Source organism: Talaromyces amestolkiae (genome assembly GCF_001896365.1).
Source record: "Talaromyces amestolkiae strain CIB chromosome Unknown scaffold8.1, whole genome shotgun sequence".
NCBI lineage: Eukaryota > Fungi > Ascomycota > Eurotiomycetes > Eurotiales > Trichocomaceae > Talaromyces > Talaromyces amestolkiae.
In genome coordinates, this window is record NW_024468044.1 from 320,968 (window position 1) to 343,584 (window position 22,617).

The following is a 22,617-nucleotide window of genomic DNA, read 5'->3' on the forward strand; positions in this document are numbered from 1 at the left end:
TTTGTACAGAATCAACTGGTATGACTTTAACCGGGTATCCGGAATTCCAGATAATAAATAATGTTGATAGTAAATGTAAGAGGGCTAGAGAGAAAACAGAGGCACCGTTTTCCCAAACCAGACACCGGCTATCCACTCAGCAGCCACAGTCTAGAATCATAGAATTATGACATACAAAAGTGCGTAAGCAAAACAGGAACAAGAATAAGCATCTTTCTAGTCTTTAGAGAGGGGCCATTTCCAAGTAAATTAAAGCAAACATACGAGTAGCTCCCAACCACTAAACCAACCTTCCAACGACGCTAAACTCGTCCAGAACAAAAATTTTCAGGTGCTCGGGCAACCTCTACACAGTTTGCAACAACGGTCGGACTCTTTAGGAAGAGAATTGTCTTGACTCGTGAGGATGAAGAGTTTTTCTGCGTGATATATTTATTCTTTTTTTCCCTCCTCTTGATTTATTCTACTTGGTTGAGCTCAATCAGTTCTGCTCTGATTTTCCGAACTCGGGATCATCACCCCGCAAAAAAAATTACAACATTGAAGCAATGTCGCAACTAATTCAGCAGGACGACGTTCCTGTCCCTGCTACGGTTGAGGAGAACTCGAGAGATCCATCTACAATTGATGAAGATGCCGCGTTATTGGTAAGACCATAATCCCCAAGAGAATCCACGAAATGAAGCTCAAATGAGCTCGGTCTTCTTTCCGAGACTAACCGATGGCATGATTCGTATAGGAAACGCTGGGTTACAAACAGGTATGACACCACGCAATGAAAGGATGATAGATGAATTGGATATTGATGAATTTGGTCTAGGTCTTGCATCGATCATACACTTTTCTAGAAAACTTCTCAACTACTTTTGGTATGTGTCGCATCAAGCCATGCATTCTGACATAGCACAACAGCTAACACTCAACAGCGGCTCTATACTTTGTTGGCGGTGTTCGTGTCACCTTTAGCACCGGAATCGCCAGTGGCGGTAACCTTGCCTACTGGTAAGCTCATACCATGTCCTTTCCAGTGCATTTTTAACAGTGCGTCAGGACGAGTTATCTGGTCACCCTTGTATTCAGCTTCATAACAGCAGCCGTTATTGCCGAAGTATGCTCGGCTTCCCCTTCTGCAGGCTCCATCTATCTCTGGGCAGCCGAATCCGGTGGCCCGAAGTATGGCCGTTTGCTGGGATTTGTGGTTGCGTGGTGGAGTACCACTGCCTGGACGACGTTTTGTGCTAGTAACACGCAGGCCGCGGCGAACTATATGCTTTCGGTAAGCCTCTTTAGCGAGACCTGAGATCTTTTAGGAAAAGCTGACAGGACAGGAAATTACTGTATTCAACTTGGACTTTCCCACCGATCCCAGTGATGTGAAATTCCGTGCTGTGCAATGGGCATGCACTGAAGTTTTACTCGCATTAGCTGCAGTCATCAACTTTATGCCTCGTATGTCTTGCTAAATGATGAAGCAATGACCTGAAACTAACGAGTAATAGCAAAATACTTCCGATGGGTCTTTTACTGCTCCTCCGCCATGGTCCTTCTCGACTTTCTACTCAACATGATCTGGCTTCCCATCGGCGTGGTCAACACTTGGGGCTTCCGTACCACCCACGATGCTTTTATGACCACGTACAACGGCACCGGTGCCCCTGCAGGATGGAACTGGTGCTTGTCCTATCTTGCCACTGCTGGTATCTTGATTGGTTTTGATGCTTCAGGCCATGTTGCTGAAGAAACAAAGAATGCCTCTGTGGTTGCTGCTCGGGGTATTTTTTGGAGTACCGTTGTTAGTGGGTTGGGTGGATTGATTGTTATTATCCTGTTCCTTTTCTGCTCGGTATGCTCTCCGTCATGACACTTCCAGGTAGACTGAGTACTGATTATATTCAGCCCGATCCTGATACCCTTTTCTCGTTTGGTGCGCCTCAACCATTCGTCTCCCTCTACGCCGTTGTCCTCGGACAAGGGGGTCATATCTTTATGAACATAGTCTGCATCGTCGCCTTGTGGTTTGTACGTATCACCTTTCCTTTCTTCAAATCGGTTCATATGCTCATGATTTCAGAACACCGCAATCGCCATTGTTGCCGCCTCCCGTCTCGTCTTCGCCGTAGCGCGTGACGGCGTGCTCCCCTTCTCCGGCTGGGTCTCCCAAGTTTCTGCTGAAGGACAACCCCGCAACGCCGTCATCGTCGTCTGGGGTGTCGCCGCATTGGTGTCTTGCACCATTTTACCGTCTGCCGTCGCGTTCACATCTCTCATTTCAGCCGCCGGTGTCCCGTCTGCCGCTGCTTATGGACTAATTTGTCTTGGACGAGTGTTTCTCACTCCCAACTCGTTTCCGAAACCGAAATGGAGTCTTGGGCGGTGGAGCAAGCCGTTTCAAATCATTTCGATTTTTTGGAATGGCTGGGTTGTGGCGGTTTTGTATTCGCCGTATCAGTTTCCTGTAACGGGTCAAACGTTGAACTGTAAGCCTTTTTCCTTTCCCTCGGTTTCTATAAGGGGTTAATGCTAATGAATACAGATGCACCCGTTATCATGGCTGGTGTTACCATCTTCGCTATCATCTCGTGGTGGTTTACTCCGGAAGATGCGTGGTTGCCCAAGAAGAGAATCCAGCGTTTTGTGGAGAGCAAGGGCGAAGCAAGAGAGACTACAACCGAAATCACGGAGTAAATTGTACGACAGAAGACAACGACGGGATGAAAACCTACGCAGTAGGTAGTATACCTTTTAATGGATTGAGCTTCCGCTCATCCACTTATAATTCGTCTAATTAGAAAGTATTATAGACCAGCACAATATAAGACGATTGCTACCGGCAAGCAATGTGTGCCAGCAGTCATCATATCAATGACTTTTGACAATACATCACGATGCAGTTTGATCAGGGGTCATGGAAGGTCTTTCTGAAATGAAGATGTGGATGTAGGACGGTCTAAGGCCAATCACAGAGCGAGAACCCAAATAAGCTCATCCGACATATGAGAGAATAATGAATTGTCATAATTATAAATCGAGGATATACAGACAAAAAGAGAATTGGTCAGCTTGCTCGTCCGATTCATAAGCCGTAATAACCAGGGACCGTTTGTAAGAGATCTGTATTGCGGGCTAGTGTATGAGTCTCTATACGGGCCGGATACAATGTTCTGCCGACCGGAGTCCGCCTTTCCGTCCCGGTTGCAGGTAATTCAATCCGAAGCATGACGGCCATTGGTCTGTCTCTGATCTTTTGCCTTTTTGAGACTAAGGCACAGACCTATATTGTAAGGCGTTATCGTATTTCACCGTACTGTATCGTATCACCCAATCAGAATAGTACGTGGCGCTAATAAATTCAGCCATCTGCTCCGTGCTTAACGGCGAAGAAGCTCAAATAAGCCAGACGATCAACTTAGAAATCTTAGAAATCGAAGCTCGTTTCTTAGAAATCATCCTGTCGGTGTCGCTCTGTGGTCAGCGCGCTACTAGTTCGAGCTTGTCTTTTCTGTTTTTGTCTGGCATTGACAATTTTCTTCGTGATTTGCCCTCGTTCAGACCTCGCATTGCTCCATAATCAAAGCTCTGAGCTCCACCAGACCAGACTTACACTTTGCCCTAATTCGATACTCGCCATTTGGATTGATCAGAAAACAAGGATCTACCTAGGTATTACTGTTTAGAAAAAGAATATAAATAGCTGGTAATTGGGAGCAAAAAGACAAGATGACAGAACTTACAAACCAACGCGTCTACCTCTCTGCTTCCCTCGTCGCTATCCCGCTCTTCGTGCTCTGGTCCTGGAGACAGCGTCGTCTGAACATTGAAGCTGCAGAAATGGCCCAGACACCGACCAAGACTGTGGTCATTATTGGCGCTTCATGGGCAGGTATTCCTGTTGCGCATGGATTGTTGAAGGATGTTCCCAACGCCAAGGTTGTGTTGGTGAATCCTTCTGGTACGTATATTCACCTTTCAAAGGGTATTTGTGTTGTCGATTGGTACTAACAATAGCAGAGGACTTCTACTTCAACATCGCATCGCCACGCCTGAGCACCAAACCCAACGACATCCCCCGCGAGAAATACATCTACCCTATTGCCCCATTATTTGACAAACATGCCAATGCAAAGAAGAACTTTGAATTTGTCCTCGGAAAGGCTACCTCCATTGACCTTCAAAGCAAGAATGTCATTGTTCAAGACGTGAACAGCGGCTCAACCAAGACCCTCGCATATGACTACGTGGTTATTGCCTCTGGAAGCACATCCAACGCCACCACAGGCACCGACAGCTTACAAGTCCCCTTCAAGGAGTCCGGCACCACCAAACTCGAGGCCGAACTCAAAGCTGCACAAGAAGCCATCAAATCCGCAAAGAGTATCATCGTTGGTGGCGCTGGTGCAGTGGGCGTCGAATTCGCCGGTGAAGCCGCCGAGGCTTATCCCAGTACTCAAGTGACTCTGCTCACAAATTCGGACAACGTCCTGACCGGCCTGCGCGAACCTACACGCCAAAAGGCGGCCAAGCTTCTCAAGCAAAAGGGCGTCAAGATCCTGACTGACAAGACCGTTACCTCTGCCTCCAGGGACGCAGCTGGAAAATGGAACGTGGTCACCGCGGACGGCCAGACATTGACTGCCGACATTTACGTCTCTACCACCGGTGTCCTTCCGAACAACGAATTCATCCCTGCCTCACTACTCAACAAAGACGGCTGGGTCGAGGTCGACAGCCACTTCGTCTCCAAGGCAGACCCTTCCGTCTATGCCGTGGGCGATATCACGCAATACTCTGCACGACTTGTGTCTCGCATCTCCGGACAAGTCAGCGTCTTGCTCTCCAACCTCAAAGCCGACATCACCGGAAAAGGGAAACGGGGTACGTACAAGGATGATTCATCTCTTATAGTTGTTATGCCGATTGGCAAGTCGACTGGAACAGGCCAATTAGGAAGTTTCACTCCGCCTGGGTTCATGGTGTCATTTATCAAGGGCAAGGACTACTTTACCGGGTCTGGCAAGAAGTTTATCGCTGGCTAATTTTCCAAATTCCGAAACTTAATATTCTTTGTGTGATTATTAGAATACCCCCTCATTAGAGCGAATTAATTGATCTACTTTCATATATGTATATCTATTCTACTCTTTTTTTTTCTGTCTAATAACGCAAAGGCTCAGCAGCCGGCGCAGTCTCAGCCGCCTTCTCAATCCTCTCCAAAATCTCTGGCGTCAGTCTTTGCGCCACCTCAACCGCGCGCACATTCTCAAAGACCTGCTCCGGTTTCGACGCCCCCGTAATCAGCGACGACACATTCGGGTTCTTCAGTGCCCACGCAAGCGCCAACTGTGCCCGCGTAACACCCAATTCTTCCGCAATGGGTTTCAGTTTTGCGACGACGGCCAGATTCTTTTGCCATGTTTCGTCGCCCCATGTCTTTGCGAATTGGGTTACGTAGGCCAACTTGCCGTCTCCTTCCTTGACGCGCGATCCCGGGGGTGGTGCTTCGACGTCGTTGTATTTACCAGACAGAATGCCCTGCTTCAGTGGCGAGAACACAGTCAATCCAAGCCCATGCTCGGCATACAACCATCTATATTCCTTCTCAACCCTGTCGCGGGTCAGGAGGTTATACTGCGGCTGCTCAACAACCGGTCCCACCAGCCCCAACTTATCGGCTATGCGCCACGCCTCGCTGATCTCACTTGCGCTCCATTCGGAGGTTCCCCAGTAAAACGTCTTGCCCTGGTCAATCAAATGGTTGAATCCGCGCACTATTTCGTGCATGGGAGTCGTCCTGTCGGGCCTATGAGCATAGACGATATCGACGTAAGGCAGATCGAGGCGAGCGAGGGATTGATTCAGGCCTTCGGTGATGTGTTTGCGTGAGAGGCCGCGGTTGTTGAGTGGGTTTTCGGGGTCTTTGGCGTTGTCTTGGCCGAAGTAGAGCTTCTTTTGTCAGCGCTTTACTGGTCATGAAGATTTTTCCGTGGTATTTAATACCTTGGTAGAAATGACTAGATCTCTCTGCTTCCAGCCAAAGTGCTTGATCGCTTTACCCATGATGATCTCCGACTGGCCACCGGCATATCCCTCGGCGGTATCGAAGAAGTTGATTCCCGCGTCGTAGGCCGCTTTCATGCACGAGAATGTTTTTTCTAATCATCATCAATTTTTTGTCTTCAAATCAATTGACAGTGGAAAAAATACCATCTTCAACGTGTCCGCCATAGGTAAGCCATCCTCCCAGAGAAATAACCGAGACGAGTAGACCGCTGTTACCGAGATGGCGGTACTCCATTTTTGGGAGGTCTTTGGGAACTTCTGCCATTGTGATCTTACTGATAATTATCCTAGGAATGTAATTGAATTAATTGATTGAGTTAAATTGGCTTGCATTGAGGGGACCTCCTGCTTATATACCCCGATAGTCAATACTACGTACCTCGATCCTCTCTCGGGATGCTTCTCTGATAGGAAGGTCAAATCCTTCTCCGCACTAAGAGATTGTGCGGTAACAGGTCCTGGAATCGATGAACCACATCGCTCAATGGATTTAAAACGTGTTAATTCCTAAATCCTGATTATTGATTAACAACCAAGAGGCTTAAGCTCCAGCTAATCGAGTGCTGATACGTGGGTAGCTTGGTAGAGCGATTAGGCTAATAGTATAGCGCGGATTGAACGAGCGGGGAACGGATGAGGGATGGCGTCAGAAGTTAATATATGACTGGACCTTTGGACATCCCACTTTCCTGTTCAGGATATTTTTTCTCTGTCTGCTATCGGGCTTGTCGCCGATCGTGGTGGTCACGATGTCCGTGGCCACGCTTGCGCAATGCGCTGGCCGAAGAAGAGGCAGGTGAATGCGTGACTTGGACTGTAACTGTTTCGTATACAGTGCCCATGTCCATATCGCACCTTTTCGCCTCTGGTTCAAAACGAGTTCGCGACGGCGTAGCTGTTGGTATGAGACTATCAACAACACGAGAAACACCATCTTCGACCGTGCCAACGACACCAATACTAGGCAATGGCAACGGCACAGGTAAATGATCCATCAGACCCAACTCAACTCCATAAGGCGCAGCCTGTTCCGGACCCTGCTGAATAGGCACATCACCCAACAACCCATCTCCATTGAAGAAGGGATCCTCATGCCACAACTCCTCCGGCACCGGGGCCCGACACGCAGAGGCATCCTCATCACTCTGCAGCGTAAACAGCGGACAATCCGCTACCTCTCCCGAAGGATTTGAGCATTCATTCATTGCCCTTCTTAAAAAATCGGGTTGCCATCCCTGTATAAAATCGCCATGATATCCGCACCCCGTCGGATCACCAGTGGCAAGCACGAACTGGCCATCCACACCTCTGAAATCCTGCGTATCGTATTTTGTCTCGAAAAAGAGAGTGACAAGTCTCGTGCCAAACCCTTCGGGGCATTGCCCGTCCTTAACAAGGTCCGGATATGCCATGTGCGACTTATGGTCGGGACTATCGACATCCACCCCATTCCAGCAGGATGGGAACATAAGCTCTAGCCTCAATCCATCGGAACAATTCTCGTCTACGAACTGTTTATCTGGTAACGTATGCCGGTACAACGAATCCTCGTCGCTGCCAGTATCGTAGTGCAGACAATTAAATCCCAACGCTTTTTGAGAGAGCGAGAACTGCGTCTTGTCGTCTGCTGACCATTCTGATGTCGGTGGATCGGGGACGGGGCCTGTGAAATTGCGCAGGTATTGGTCGCCAGCTACCATTCGGAACCCCTGCGGGAACGGTTGCGGATCAGAGCCGTAGACGAAGTAGTAGACGAGCATGCCGCCGTCTTGGTTTACCATTGTCGTGGAGCCGTTGGGGAACATGAACATGAGCGGTGGAGTCCAGTAGGCGGAGCGGTCTTGTGTGACGGCACAGGAGGTGCAGTCTGATTGCAGGAGGTCGTCTGGCGTGGCGTTTGAGGAGAATCCTTGGGATGTTGTCAGTCGCTTGATATAAACGTTCTAAAGGAAAGAGTGACTACCTCCCGAGCCAAATACGGTGTGTAGATGGCTGTTGGGCTCGCCGGGGGCCATGATGGGGTCTATGCGAGCTGCAGCTGTACGGCTTCTGCATGGTAGGCGCCAGAAGTTGGATGCTGAGACAGCGCTAGCCATGCAAATGAGGATGGAGGATTTCATTTTGATGGTGATGGTGGTGGTGGTCTTTGTTGTTGTTGCTGTCAAGTCAAAGACCGACTGCCAGATGCCTGCTCTAACAGTGTATACGGAACTAAATCGAGTAATCGAGACAAGTCACAGACTTCGTATTGACACTGCGTATAATATGGAAAGAAAGAGCGAGCGACACTGCTGACCAGCAGAACAAACGAGTGTGGTTTTATGGGATCAACCCTGTAGGTACGATGCTGATAGTGAATGAATATACCGTGTATTGTCGTTGCAAGCAGAGAAAGAAAAAGTAGAAACAGAGGTTTAAGAAGAAAAGGAGGGGGGGAAAAGGCAAATTATCAAGAATGCATCTCAGGGATGAAGAATGTATGCCATCATCCTCACCAAGCAGGGGCCAATGACATTCAGAGATCTTGTACATCGTTATATCCTTCTACTAGTTTCTACTACTTTCTACTTTCACTAACATTTCCAATGTGTGAGTGTGTACAAATGCCAGATTGATGTGTTTACTGCGATACACCCGCCTGCCTAAATAGGAGATACATCATCATCCCAAATAAGCGGGTCGCTAAGCAAGCAGTACACGCTACAGACATACGTACATACAGTACTTCGATCAGAAAGACCATCTAGTGAGCGAGGACGAATCGACGAATCACACGAGAAATTCTCTTTGTATGTGGCGTCTTATCGAGTGTTTTCTGATAGGGCAAGAATTCGTATCTTATCTTTGACACTATCTACAAAAATCCGAAAACAGACATAACCTCATCCACGTCATGACTACCTGATTAAAGGTAAAATTATTAATGATATTTCTCATAATCATGCTGCCACCTTTCAAAGTATTAATCACAATCGTATAAGAACTTTTGTCTCGCTCCAACGAAACCAACGCCGTAAATTTTGATACTCGACCCGTCATTCGTAGAGTAAGCARAAAAGAAAAATCAYCCAAGCCGTAGGTGACACCCAGCCAATATGCATTCATGGAGGAAGAAGACGCCCGCAATGTGTAGAAAGAAGTCGAAAATAGTAAAAGAAGGTGAAGATTACAGCATCCATTGTAATCCATTCGCTTCTTCCTCGACGGGAAAGACCTCACGCGCATATTCCTCCATGTCGCGCCAACCTTGCCACAACTTGCGCGCCTCGTCCGTTACTCGCTGAGAAACGACTCCGCCCGGCCCTTGCATCATGCCGGCACCAGCGCCTTTTCCGCCTGCTGGTCCGAGGCCCTTGGGAGACCCCGCGGCGGGGGTGTTGAATTCCGGTTGTGGGAAATATGGCGCTTCGTGTCGGCCAAATAGTTCCTCCAGTGCTTCCAGTTGTTCGCGATATCCGTCGGGGATTCTAACTTTGACTTCGATTTTCGAGGTGCGTCGGTACTTGACTCGTCGGCCCAGGGCGCGTGCAAAGGCGGCGCAAACTTGAATCGGTGAGAGTGTTTCGAAGGTGAGGGCAATCCTATAGAGTCAGTCTAGTGCATAACTTTTTGTGATTGGGTGAGCCTACCGATGACCGTTCCATTTTTTGGGGCCATCCTTGAAAATCTGAATCAAGGCTGGCCCAACGTCGTGCTCGGCGTCCAGCCACGGCAATGGCACGTCAGGATTAAAAGGCGCTGCCCACTCGAAACTGCCGTCTGGCTGCAACTCCATCTGGAAAAGCGGATAAGGCAAACTCGTGAAATTATTATTGTAGATGCCCGCATAGACAAACGTCGCCGGAATGCCGAGCTGTCGCACGTAATTCTCCACGGTAAATTTGCACGCCCACATCGGCGGACTGGGCCAGGGCCCATGCACGGAATGATCTGGCATGCTACTGTAGACAAAATGCTGGATTGTGCCGGCGCGTTTGGCGGCGTCGGCCAGTGCGCGGCCTATTACGACTTCGTCGCCGGCTTGGGAGACTGTGTTGATGAATGCGAGCTGGGTGCCCTTAAAGATCTCGTCCATGAAGGTCGGGTTATTCATGAGATCGCCTCTGAGAAGGGTGACATTGGGCAGGTTTGCGAGCTCCTCTGCAATCACGCCTTTAAGGGTATGGGTGTGGGCGCGGACGCCATACCCTAAGGCGGATGCGACTCGGATGAGAGAAGCTGCTTGACGCCCGGTGGCGTTCACCACCGCGATGGTTTTGTGCAACTGTTGGGTCATTCGGGTTGTATATGATGGTAGGAAGAAGGAAAAGAGAAGAGGGGAGAAAAGAGGAAAAAGAGGAAGGAGAGAAAAAGCTGGGGGTGGTGCACGTGACGCTGTATGTAATAGAATTGGGAGGTTCACCAGTCAGGATGACGGAGCTGTACCAGACAATCGCGGTTCACAATCAGCTTCTAGAAATTGGAGGTAGAATGTGATGTGGTGTAGTATAGTGATGGTGGTAGATCGAGGAATTGTAAATGAGTTTGTTAGAATAGAAGAATTGAGATTTCCAGAAGGCTGAGGGCCAAGACCAAAATGATATACGACAAAGACGTCGCGACAGACAAAGCGGATGGTGCAATTTGGCGAGCGAGGATCAAAATACGTAGCCAAATAGACGCACAGCAAGACGATGGCTTAAGTAGGTATCATACGGACAGCTGCCGTGCCAGCCAAGTGGAGCAAAAGTAGCGATTGAGTAATATATTGATCGAAGGGGTTTGCGCTGGCAGAGCTTGATGTTCTGGCCGTAGTCAGAATGGATGGGTTGCAGGTTGATGTCGCAAGTCTCTGCCAGAGATTCGTTTTTGTCGTTTGGTGTCGTTTTCTTCTTTCCTTCGTCCCTTCTCTTTCTATATTCTGGCACTTTCCGTCCTTTTGGAATATTTCTTATAATTTTATTCTGTGGAGATAAATTTTCGCTGGTACCGGCGGAGCGCCTCCGCCAACGGAAGAGAATAGGGTTAGTTTTAGTTCGATATGAGTAACAGAATCGCAACGAAAAAAAGAAACGACAACAGAGGCAGTCAGGAGATTTCCCGAATTTTAGAGTGCGTAGTAGTCAATGTATTCTCTGATTCAGCTGGAGAATCAATTTCGTCCAATGAAGTGAGCAGCTGTCAAATCTGCTGTGGTGAAAAGGATGTGAGGGCCCGGCTGGGATGCGCTAAGCATTGCGACGTCCGGGGAACCTCAACCTCGACGAGACGAGGGGCGAGTAATTCTATGGCATGACTTGTTAACACGAGTAGGACGAATGGACTGGAAGGCTCTGAGCCTGGACGCATTAAGGCACACATACTTAACCAGCGGCAATCTGGCAACCTGGTAATCCTCGCTGACAGACTGACTGACAGACTGACAGACGGACAAGAAACAGGAAAGACTTTCCCGATCCGGCCCAACACCACCAAGGTGCAAGTCACGTAGTATAGACCGTGCCAATGAATGGTTGTCAATTGGGAGCAGACACAACAGACAGAACAACGCTGGCGTCCATTGAACGCTTTCTTTTACGTAACCAGGAACAGCAGAGTGGGTTCAGTCTTCCACTATAGTAATTAGGATTATAGTCGAGACTCCAGTGAGTCCGTCAAGGCGAGAGTGGTAGGGTGTTCGTACTGAGTAAGTCCCAAGTACTGCCTACGGAGTGCAGTCTATATCTATTTAATAAAGTACCTCACGTCGTACTAGATCAGTTCACCGCTGATAAGCTGCCATTGAATTTAAATCGCTATCAGATAACAGCAATATAGAAAACGACAGCGATCATATACGTAGTCAACCATGAAACGGTAAGAAAATGATCCGGCTGCTCAACTATGTATACACTACACTACCCTGATACCTCCAGCGCACACATACTACACGCCAGAACCCACCTGTAGAAAGTACCCCATGGGCCGACGTGCTAATGAAAATCACCCAAACAAGCACGTTAACTTTTCAGGCCCACCACCAGCCGAGAATCCGATGGAGCAAAAAAGAAAAAATTTTCTTGATCCACTCGACTTGGTAGCAGGACGGTGTCGATAGCAGATACGAAGATCGCGAAATCGCGGGGTAACCTTGGAGGTTCGCTCGTGGATAACAGACACAACTTGCTGGTAAATTGCTGGGTGTATGTATGTATGTATGAAAGCACCATAGCTGGAGGTCAAAGAGTTTCTGGCTAGTAATACTGACTCATTGACAAGGATGAGTGATATGGCTGTGGTCTTGTGCTACTTATCTAGGCTGAGACTGGTCATATCTTGAAGATATGGCGTCATCAGGTACGTGATGTTGCTGCAGCATATCACGATAATCATGGAGCTGTACGATCTCTGAATAGTCCAGACATCTCTTGATATACTACGGTTGGGAGTACTGTCCCACACTCACACACCCACACACATAACAAGTAATTCTTATGTTTACTACGTGGTATCTCTGTATACAAAAAGCCCAGTAGAGAGCCGACACCGGCGCTGCATCCAGCCTTATCAGCGGTCATTGCAGCTTATCAGTAAAAATGACGTTAAACCCACAATCTATTACCTAAAAAGGGGCTAGCCGTATTCCGTACTATGCAATACGTAACAAATACAATGTAGTACGTAATATATACTCCCGCGCTCCACTCCGAGTAATTTTGGCCGTTTCAGCGTTCTGATTGGCTGAGAGGCTGGTCTCCGCGGAAATGCTCGCTCTCTCAGAAAGTGGCAGAGGGTTTAGGGTTAGCTAACCTGGCCTAACTTTGAGGGGTAATCAATCTACGTACTATGTAAATCAGCCAAATACTAACTATGATATACATAGTACTTTTACCTGGGTGTATGTCTAAAGCGACAATATCCAAGATGGAAACACTGTTTCAGACTGCGAATCAGTGCATTAGCCGCCTCGAAAAGAGCGGTTGAAACCGACACCAAACTCTGCAGGGAGGATTCTTACTCGTGATCGGCTCGCGGKCAATGATTAATTCATTTTCATATCATTAGTATCTGCAGCACGATGGATCGTGTCATGCATATACTATAGTATATACTATGTACTATGAATAGTCTATTCTTAGCCTGGCAGCCTCGTGACCGGTCAGACTGGCGGATGGATACAGATACAAAAATTGACACAAAGGGGACATCACATGGCACGCCCAAGCGAAACTCCACCATAGTGATACTCTCTCGTAGGATCTGTCGGAGGAATTCCTGTATACACAATCCTCTTCCCCGTCCGCGGATCCTCGTACGGATACTGAGACTCTAGATCATCCATTCCGTATATCTCCCACAAACATGTCAAATCGACCGTCATCCAACCGGGGTAATCGTGGCTGCTGCCGGGGCCAGACTGTTGGTCAACGACCTTGACATATCCGATACTCTCAAACCATTTCTTGGGAAATATCTTTGCAGCTTCTTTAGGGGTGGCGGGTGCACTCAGGATGGATTGCAAGACTTCTTCATCGATCAAGATGCAGAATTCAAGATTTGTATGATCAGCGCGGAAATCTTCGATTTCTTCTTGTGAGATTTCGAATTCGGCCTCGCCATTTTCATCATCTTTGCTCTTCTCTACTTTGTCATCGTCATCATCGTCATCGTCATCGTCGTCGGCATCTGAATCTGGATCTGGATCTACTTTCCTCCCCTGCATTGCAAGCCAATGCCTCCGCACACGATCAATGCTCATCCCGTCGAATTGACTCGCATCATTGAATAGCACCGAGCCGTAGGTATCTTCCAGTTCATCATACATGTCACGAGCTTTTACCTCAATATCCCTTTTGACGCTGTAAAAGAGGTATGATTCGAGTTTCTCGACCACGTCCTTCCATACTTGTGACGACTGTTCAGTGTAGACGGTGCGGTAGATTGCGAATCCCCACTGTATTCGAACATCAAGAGTGAGTATACCGTGCAAGAATAAACCAACTGAAGTGACTTACAGGGGTATCGGCGTTACGATTCCAGAACCTCGTCATCGTTTTCTCCCTTGAGAAATGGATGAACTTTAGTAGCTTAGATTCTTCAGTACACAGAGAGGGAAATGTTGACAAGAATGGCATATTCGGTAATATAAGTACTAAACACACATTTTTGAAGCTAGGTACAGTCGTGGAATCGGAAATATAGATCCCGACAAAGAAAAGGGGTGTATAAAAATATCCTACCTAGCTTCACATGCGCTTCAGCGTGCTGTTGTCTACTCTCCGGGAACAATATATTGGTCAAGATATCCTATATTCGCTGGCCTCTTCATTGCCATTCAAGGCTTGGTAGCTTTCATGGCAAGTCTGTCTTTTTATCCCCTACCTAGGTTTATTCATGATGAGCGCTGCTCATTGAACTCTTCCACCCGCCGCCAATCAAGAGTGTATCTAAATATGGCCTGACCGGCTACATGTGATTGTCGATGCCATGCATATTCGTACAATATATCGGACTTTGCAAAGAAGTCTCCTGGAATACGCGACCCTCGACTGATGATTGAGCGCTCCAAGGAAATGCTGAGGATCGTCTATTTATAAAGCTCTAGGCGCCATTTCCCTGGTGACTCTCGATCTTCACTACAAGCCTCACTCGGAACCAAGTGAGTCGATTATTCCTCGACCAAATTAGTTTGATGTTGGAACCCAAGAGTAATAATCTTGGGTTGTCTGGTGTGGAGATACATTGGAAAAGTTTCCCATTGGGTGTGAACGATAATTGACAACCGTGATATCGTGTCAATTACTACCGTGAACGTTCCATGTCCGAGTCAAAGAGTGTGGCTAAGCTTGTAGATAGTTAAAGTTGCTAGACGTTTTCTTCCCGCTGCCGTTGAATACATGAGTAATCTATAAAAACGCTTTGCCAGGATTCATACATATCTTATCACGCTGGCGCCGACCCCGCCAAAGTCTGCACATTACCAGTCCACCCGGCGTTACTATTAGCGTGCTCTATACCATCGTCACGATTACTATTTTCAAGCTCGTCTCGTTCTTTCATACTTCTGGCACCCACTCCTGCCAATGCCCATATACCCGGTCGTCGGCGCGCCTGCATCTCTGCTACCGCTCTTTCATCTGCATGAAGATGGGCGCCGGATTTGCGGAGGAGCACAACGTGGTCCATCAGACCGGCACTAGCTGCCAGGAACAACGGTGTTCGTCCTGCGCTATTACGGAGATGGACTGATGCACCTTGAAGGAGAAAGTAGCGTAGGATTTCGAGGGAGGGTGAATGTGCGGCGATGTGCTAGATCTCTGTCAGAAAGCAAACGAGGGAAGAGAGATGTAGACGTACCACAGGAGTATTCCCTGAATAATCACTGTCATTCACCACCCAGTCATTCGCACCTTTCAACAAATCTTTGACCTTGTCAAGATCGCCCTGTGCTATCGCATATCCCAGTGCTGTAAGGGTTGTGGTTCGCTCAGAAAGTCCTCCTTCAGGATGTCGGAAGACGGTTTGAGAGTGAGAGGTGAGTTCTCCGCGCAATGAGATGGCCATGTCTTTTGCAATTGATTCAGGAGTTGAGTCTGGCATTGCCAAGAGGTATGCAAGCTTCGTCAATGCTGCCTCCGTCGTCATGTCCTGTCCTGCTACAACTCCAGCCCTAAATAGAGTCATTCCGGGCGCATATACGGGGCTCACATGGCCAGTGAGACCTGCAAAGTCAGCATCCTAATATTATACAGAACGGGAAGAAAGTGACGTACATTGAGTAATGTTGATAATGACAATCCCTCGTTGAATCGCACTCGCCAACACTTTGGTCATGGCGTTATCCTGCCCACCAGGCGCATTGCCCGCGCCGAACGTCTCCAAGACAAGCCCACGCAGCCCTTTCAACTGCAAAACCGCATCCACCATTTCTGGTTTGATACCTGGGAATATCCTTAGACATGCAACATGACTCGTATCCAGATTTGTCCGAATACTGAAATTCTCAATGCTTGTCGGCCGATGCACCAGATCCCAATTGACATGCGTCCTCATCGAGGTCGTCACAGCCAATGGCGGCGCATTGGGAGAATCAAACGCTGCAAAATCACTGGCTGCCACTTTGGTGGTTCGATTACCCCGGAAGAGTTTGTAGTTGAAATATAGACATACTTCGGGGATCATGAAGTGGCCTGCGACAACTAGACTACCGAGAAGATTGTCCGAAGCGTCGTTTTGCAGTTCAAGCATGGGGGCTTGAGACCCTGTGAGGATAACTGGCTTTCCCAGATTTTGAAGCATGAAGCTTAGTGCCGAGCATGTATAAGCCAGGCTATCCGTTCCATGCTATTCGAAATCAGTATGATCTCTAGATGTAAAACCCCAAGGGAAACGTACCAAAACAACGAACGCATCAAACAAGGTGTAGTTGTTATAAATAGTCTGTGCAATCTCCGCCCAACCCTTGGAGTCAATCGAACTACTATCAAGTAACTCCTCAAACTCAAAAACCGTATACCGCACTTGACGATCATACAGACTAGGCGGGGTCCTCAGACTCGCATATTTCTTTTTTTCGCCTGAAGAGTTTACAACGACGTCCATACTTACAGATGGCCGTGAGCCGTCGTTAAATATAGGCATCTTGGCGAGACAGGTTTGCTGAAAGTCGCGCGCGGGGACGAAGCCGGAGGGGGAGCGCTGCATACAGATTGTTCCACCGGTCATGATGATGAGGACCTGAGACTCTGGGATGGAACTGGATATCTGATGAGTGTCCATTTCTTGAGTTTGACTGGTGATTGACGACATTTTTTTTTGTATATATGAGAACAGATGATGTCGTGCACTATAGGCACGTCGTATGAAATTGATTATCGTCTAAGCGAGGTCTGCTCATTCGCCCTACAATGACTCTGACAGAGTGTCAAACGATGTTTGTTTAATCCAGAATTCAAGAAGCAATCACTTGGAACACGCTGTCGTATAAAAGAGATTCTCTTGGATAATAATTTCAGCAGCGGAGTCAATCGATGCATGTGATTGGCGCACCCGGTGCGGCCAATGGGACTGTGTGTTGACATTGATGAAGATCAATGGACAGTCATTGATTGAGCTTCGAACAGCATCAACTAAGATCTTCTCAGATAGGGCTTGTCAGATAGGGCTTCATCATTCTCGTGGCAGACATCAGACCTAAGCAATGAATGCAAAGAATGTATGAACAGTAAAGAGTGAAGGTGGGAGACAGAAGTAGACGGACAGCCCAGTGGGGCATGCCGTCATTCAATCAGCGCCGGCACCTTCCTTAGCTTGGGCTTTTTTTATTTTACTTTCCACCTCCGACACCATTTTTTCTTTTTCTCTCCGACATCCCTCACTTACTATCTATCACTCACTTATTCATCTCGCTTATCCTCACTCGCTTAAAATTAGATTTCCTGCATTTTCGATAGAACGAACAAAATGTCCGGAGACGAAGCCCCCTCGCTCTTTGAGCGCATCACTCTCCCTTCCATCCCCAAGGAAGTTGGTCGCAAAATCTCCCAGCTCGAGCAGGAGTTTGTGCGTGCTGAGATTGAGCAATGTGCGTTGCCTTCTTTCATTTTCACCATCGAGATTTAGGTACAAAGCTAATGCTGTCAAATAGTGCGTAAACAAATCCCCGTTCTGCGCCCTCTCTACGCCAAACGAAATGCCTTGGTTGCCTCCAAAGATCTCCAGGAAGCCGATTTCTGGCCCCGCGTCTTCTCCAACGCGCCCCAGGAAATCGACGAGTACATCCTCGCTTCTGACGCCGCCGTCATCGGCCAATGCCTCAAGAACTTGACCGTCGAGCGCTGCGACGTCGACGAGAACGGCAACGGCGGTGACCCTCGTAGCGTGCGTTTCACCTTTGACTTTGCCACGGGCGAGGAAAACCCTTACTTCACCAATGCCCAGCTCGTCAAGGAATTTCACTACCGTACCAAGATCACCAAGTCCCCCAAGGGCAAGCGTCACGTCTGGGAGGGATACGTCTCCACTCCCGTGCGCATCAACTGGAAGAAAGATCAAGACTTGACCAAGGGCTTGTTGGATGCCGCCTGCGACTTGTACGAGGCTGAGCAGAAGAATGGTGCTGGTGTTGACCGTACCTCTTTGCCTGAATACGAAAAGCTCGTCACTAAGCTCGAGGAGGTCGAGGCTGAGGCTGACGCTCTTGTCGGCGACGATGACGAGGAGGCCGACGACGACACCGTTCCCAGTGGCGTAAGCTTCTTCAATTGGTTTGGATACCGCGGAAACTCCGTTACTGCCGAGGAGTCTGCCCAGGCCGACAAGGAGGAGGCTGAGCGCTGGCAGAAGATTGAGAACGGCGAAAAGGTTGACGATGATGAAGATGATGAGGAGGACGAGGATGAGGATGATGACTTTGATGAAGACGAAGAGAGCCTTTCGACTGTCGAGATCTTCCCTGACGCTGATGATATCGCCAACACTTTGGCCGAGGAAGTCTGGCCCAATGCTCTCAAATACTATGGTATGTTCCTTTCTCGACTTCATCAGCCCTGCTAACTGAGTTTTCGCTAGTCCAATCATACTCGGTTGCCGATGACTTTGACGACGAGATGGACATTGAAGAACTTGACGACGACGAAGATGAGGAGGATGACGAAGACCGTCCAGCCAAGAAGGTCAAGACCTAGATTGATCGCCGTCTGGACAATCGAATGATCGCAAAAAAGTTGTTTGCTATTATTCGGCCATTTCATTTGTAGATTATCACAGCACAAGCAATAGGATGAACAGGAGGACGAGGACGACAAGAAGTATTCCGATACAACAAGTCGAATACGTATCTATTATACCACATGATTAGTTTTGCAACTTGAATGAATTCTATACCTTCCCCATGAAGCTTCCAGCAGAGGTCCCTTACCTTCATTCTTCCTCACAATAGTCCTGATCCTCTTCATCCCGCTGGCCAGCTTTCCCCCAACCGTATCCGCCAGACCCTCCACATCGTCCAACAAGACAGCCTGATCCTCTAGCTCTCGTCCCATAGTATCTGCCTGTAGTCGCAGATTGCCCACCGTGCGAAACACGCCATCCAACTGCTGGTCCTGCGCAGCCATCATCTCGACCTGCCGCTGCTGCTCAAAGTTCGCATAGTAATCATCATCTCCCTCCCCGCCAAACTTATCATCCATATCCGGCGACAGCGCATCAAACTCTGACGGATTCGGTAGCGCATTTTTTCCTTTCGTCGTCGTCGTAGATGTAGTGGTCGGTTGTTTCCCAATCTCAGCAGCCATATCATCAACCTCCCGCCCCAGGTCTTGCACAAAGCCTCTCCTACGTTCTACCTCATCGAGCTCAAGGCCATAGCGGTAAGGATCGAGTTCCACAGCGCGCACGGATTGTCTTAGGTCTGCTAGATCGGCCCGCAGGTCTTCGAGGGTTGATTCAAGTTCTGTCCGGGATTGGAGGAGTTCTGGGTTCGAGGGGGAGGTTGTTAGGGAGCGGATGCGGAGGAAGGATGAATAGAGGGGCCGGATTGTTTGGAGGGTGTTGAGGACTTCGCTGTTGGCCGCTATTAGTTTGGTTGTTGTGTGTCTTTGGGGTAGAAGCTTGAAGCTTACGACTGCACTTGGAGGAAGGGATCTTCCGACATTGTGTTGGCTATCGTGATGTTATATCAGAATCAGAGAGTATCAATGTTGTTTTTATGTTCGTTCGGTGCGGTTACTGACTCGGTGTATGGCTGATGCGATGATGTTGATGTAGACAGTTACTATCTCGCCGAAGCTGTCTACCTATCCCGGAACGGACCGCTAACCAACCACAGCCAGCCGCCAACCCTACAATAGTACAAGCTACATTCATTGAATGAGTGATACGGTCAATGTCATTACTACCAGCCTGTCTATAAATGCTAAAAAAAATTCTAACAATCAATAATCAATAATAATAATGTAGATAAGACGCCAGTTCAATGCCTCATAGCAATCAATCAATCATCGCAGAAAGTGGTATCATCCGCAGGCAACATTAAATAATTCATGAAGAAACCGAAAGGACCAGGGGATTATCCTTCAAAAAGCTCGCCTTCTCCGCGCATCTGTCGAACCCACTCCTTGCCGAGATCGAGCGCATGTAACCCGAAAAAGTCGTTGAGGATGCTCTGCGTACTCGAACTTCTCAGCCACGCTTCGCACTGTTTGCAGTCAACAGTTTCGTCGCCATTGCGCGCATCCCAGTATTCCTTCAACGCTTCGGAGTAGTCGCATACAGGCGGCACGCCATCTTGCTGTTTCCGGGCACGATCTTCGATGCTGCAACAGTCTCGATCGGGGAGCTCAAGGAATATCTCTTCCAGTGAATGTGCGCCTTGTCGAAGGAGAAACCAGTTCGTGATGTCGACGTCCTCGCTACCTAAACTGCTGATACTCGCGTCGTCATCTGGACAATGCGCGAAGATGATGGTCTCCAAAAACTGGCGCAACATTTGTAACGCAATGTGAAAATCGACCCGTCTTTCGAGATCAAGCATTTGGCGAAATCGCCATCTCTGCTTTCCAATTTCGCGCTGCTGCGTCATTCGTAATAAAACCACATAGATATGGGACATGTGTCGAGGGAACCACCAATTGCGAGAGTTTCCCGTTGCCTCGAATCGTACGCAAGGCAGCCAGTTCAACAATAAGACTCGATAAATGCTGCACGCAACTCTATGCGGTCGTAACTTGATCCGCTCGACGTCTCGGGCGATATCCGACATGTGAAACATGACGTACAATCCCCTTTCCACGCGTTGTCGAAACATCTCTGCCTCTGCATCCATCTCCCCGGCACCACCTTTGATCGCCCACCAAGCGCCCCAACCCGAGCGAGCAACCCGCGAAGCTAACATCAGGKCCGTCTGCCTTCGAAACACGAATTTCTGCAAATTGACAAAACTGAGCGGCGCTCTATGGCCGGTGTATGGGTCCATGGTGAGGATTTTGTCCAAGGGCGGATTAAAATCGTGGAGTCGCAGGTACGATGTGCATAGAAATGCCTCATGGGATTTGATGGTTTCGTAGGTAGCCTTGTTGAGGAGACACAGCACGGGGATGGTTGATGCATCGCCCATGCTCAGGATCAGGAAGAGCACATCCGGCACGCCGCCGAAGATCACGGGTCTCTCGCCGTACATATCTGTCTGATGCTCATTTCTTTCTATTTTTGGTTTGGGTTTTCTGTTGATACTATATTGACGCTCTCCTCCTCCTCCTTCTCGAACTGGCGGTAATAGATTCATCTGATGATTTGCCGGACGGCGCGGTCAACATCTTGTGGGGTCCGTGTGGCTGGCTAGGAGCCTCGGAGTCCTGGGGCCATCGAGTAAAGCAGTATTCAATGAAGCATGACAATGAAGGACTCGGATTATGATTAATGAACTCGAGATAGGAGATGCACAGGCAAAGAATAAATAAAGAGGAGCGAAAGAAACAGGCTGAATCAAAGCGATTTAAGGACGGAGCCCCCAAGTGGGCCGTGCGGCTTCTAGAAGGAGGAAGTGGGACACTCTTCCTCTCTGAACTCCCTACACAGCAGTCTACACAGTAGTTCACACATACACACAGACTCTCTCTCTCTCTCTCTCTCTTTCATTTAATCTCTCTCTGCACAGGAAAACAGCCGAACTGGTGAAACACTCGACGCCCACGCCTCAGTCAACGACTCAAACAGCCCGACACTGGACAGAAGCCTGCCAGGGATAAGCATCGACTTATGCCGCCAAGCCCTCGCTCGTCACACCTTTTTAACGTTCCATCAGCCAGCTCGCCAAATCAGCGCTCTACGCCCAATACTCGCCAAGCGAACAGGGTCTCTCCAAGGGCTGTAAGGCATCGATGGGTGTGCACTCACCGTGGCACTGTTCCACGTTACTTACAGAACGGAGTACAAACTCGCAAATACAAGCTCACGGAGCTCGGAAAGAGTGGAGATGACTTGGAACTTGGGGGCCAAATATCGCCGCTACCTTGATTTTCGCCTATGGAGGACAACCGCTGATGCCTGACTGGTCACTGGCCAGGTGATGAGTGCTCACTGCACTGCTCGCTACGGTGGGCTAATCTGACTATGCTGCTAGGTTACTACCGTGCCTGCAATGAAATGAAGCCCAATATCCCGACATACTGACCGAATCGGGGGAATTTATTACGATAATCTATCACAATGGAGCATTTGATTACTGACCGTTATATCCTCTGCCAACGTCCGCTCCTCCGCCGCACGACTATGTTTGCCGCCCATGTCTCTGAATCCTTGTCGCGAGTGTCGATCATGACGGCGATATTACTGCCGTTGACTCGTTGCCCCTCGACTACGAAAGTAGTCAGATGTACGATACCGATATCTGTACCTCAACGCGCTCCTGAGAGCCCTAGCTAGTGATTCAGTTGCAATAGTGCAATAGCGCAATATAGTGCGGACATTATTTAATCTATTACGATGCCGATGGAGTGGGCTCATTGTCTCCTTTCGCCGTCAGCAGACTAGCCATTAGTGCAGGATTGCTGATTACACGTTGTTGAAACTGAGCTGCATTGATACTTTCATGCCGATACGCAT

General features: G+C 48.5%; 10 protein-coding genes across 10 annotated transcripts; 3 read left to right on the top strand and 7 right to left on the bottom strand.

Annotated features, from left to right (window-relative positions):
* Positions 1-548: 548 nt before the first annotated feature.
* BHQ10_004669 (uncharacterized protein) lies at positions 549-2,685 on the top strand (the record flags this gene model as incomplete). The annotated part of the gene is made up of 10 exons (XM_040877059.1): positions 549-647; positions 740-760; positions 821-869; positions 927-1,002; positions 1,051-1,276; positions 1,329-1,449; positions 1,500-1,843; positions 1,897-2,019; positions 2,072-2,477; positions 2,534-2,685. 10 exons carry the CDS (start codon positions 549-551, stop codon positions 2,683-2,685), a joined length of 1,617 nt encoding a protein of 538 aa, XP_040733173.1.
* Positions 2,686-3,717: 1,032 nt separating this feature from the next.
* On the top strand, positions 3,718-5,033 carry BHQ10_004670 (uncharacterized protein; the record flags this gene model as incomplete). Its single annotated transcript, XM_040877061.1, has 2 exons — positions 3,718-3,949; positions 4,009-5,033. 2 exons carry the CDS (start codon positions 3,718-3,720, stop codon positions 5,031-5,033), a joined length of 1,257 nt encoding a protein of 418 aa, XP_040733174.1.
* A 118-nt stretch (positions 5,034-5,151) lies between these two features.
* Positions 5,152-6,292, bottom strand: BHQ10_004671 (uncharacterized protein; the record flags this gene model as incomplete). Its single annotated transcript, XM_040877062.1, has 3 exons — positions 5,152-5,940; positions 5,995-6,149; positions 6,202-6,292. The coding sequence occupies 3 exons, from the start codon at positions 6,290-6,292 to the stop codon at positions 5,152-5,154; spliced, it is 1,035 nt and encodes a 344-aa protein (XP_040733175.1).
* Positions 6,293-6,773: 481 nt separating this feature from the next.
* BHQ10_004672 (uncharacterized protein) lies at positions 6,774-8,177 on the bottom strand (the record flags this gene model as incomplete). Its single annotated transcript, XM_040877063.1, has 2 exons — positions 6,774-7,966; positions 8,021-8,177. The coding sequence occupies 2 exons, from the start codon at positions 8,175-8,177 to the stop codon at positions 6,774-6,776; spliced, it is 1,350 nt and encodes a 449-aa protein (XP_040733176.1).
* Positions 8,178-9,223: 1,046 nt separating this feature from the next.
* BHQ10_004673 (uncharacterized protein) lies at positions 9,224-10,333 on the bottom strand (the record flags this gene model as incomplete). Its single annotated transcript, XM_040877064.1, has 2 exons — positions 9,224-9,638; positions 9,687-10,333. 2 exons carry the CDS (start codon positions 10,331-10,333, stop codon positions 9,224-9,226), a joined length of 1,062 nt encoding a protein of 353 aa, XP_040733177.1.
* Positions 10,334-13,222: 2,889 nt separating this feature from the next.
* On the bottom strand, positions 13,223-14,066 carry BHQ10_004674 (uncharacterized protein; the record flags this gene model as incomplete). The annotated part of the gene is made up of 2 exons (XM_040877065.1): positions 13,223-13,969; positions 14,031-14,066. 2 exons carry the CDS (start codon positions 14,064-14,066, stop codon positions 13,223-13,225), a joined length of 783 nt encoding a protein of 260 aa, XP_040733178.1.
* Positions 14,067-14,958: 892 nt separating this feature from the next.
* On the bottom strand, positions 14,959-16,824 carry BHQ10_004675 (uncharacterized protein; the record flags this gene model as incomplete). The annotated part of the gene is made up of 4 exons (XM_040877066.1): positions 14,959-15,324; positions 15,373-15,737; positions 15,789-16,359; positions 16,411-16,824. 4 exons carry the CDS (start codon positions 16,822-16,824, stop codon positions 14,959-14,961), a joined length of 1,716 nt encoding a protein of 571 aa, XP_040733179.1.
* A 654-nt stretch (positions 16,825-17,478) lies between these two features.
* Positions 17,479-18,701, top strand: BHQ10_004676 (uncharacterized protein; the record flags this gene model as incomplete). Its single annotated transcript, XM_040877067.1, has 3 exons — positions 17,479-17,599; positions 17,663-18,535; positions 18,586-18,701. The coding sequence occupies 3 exons, from the start codon at positions 17,479-17,481 to the stop codon at positions 18,699-18,701; spliced, it is 1,110 nt and encodes a 369-aa protein (XP_040733180.1).
* Positions 18,702-18,777: 76 nt separating this feature from the next.
* Positions 18,778-19,669, bottom strand: BHQ10_004677 (uncharacterized protein; the record flags this gene model as incomplete). The annotated part of the gene is made up of 3 exons (XM_040877068.1): positions 18,778-18,854; positions 18,935-19,578; positions 19,638-19,669. The coding sequence occupies 3 exons, from the start codon at positions 19,667-19,669 to the stop codon at positions 18,778-18,780; spliced, it is 753 nt and encodes a 250-aa protein (XP_040733181.1).
* Positions 19,670-20,083: 414 nt separating this feature from the next.
* Positions 20,084-21,193, bottom strand: BHQ10_004678 (uncharacterized protein; the record flags this gene model as incomplete). The annotated part of the gene is made up of 1 exon (XM_040877069.1): positions 20,084-21,193. The coding sequence occupies one exon, from the start codon at positions 21,191-21,193 to the stop codon at positions 20,084-20,086; it is 1,110 nt and encodes a 369-aa protein (XP_040733182.1).
* Between the last annotated feature and the right edge of the window lie 1,424 nt (positions 21,194-22,617).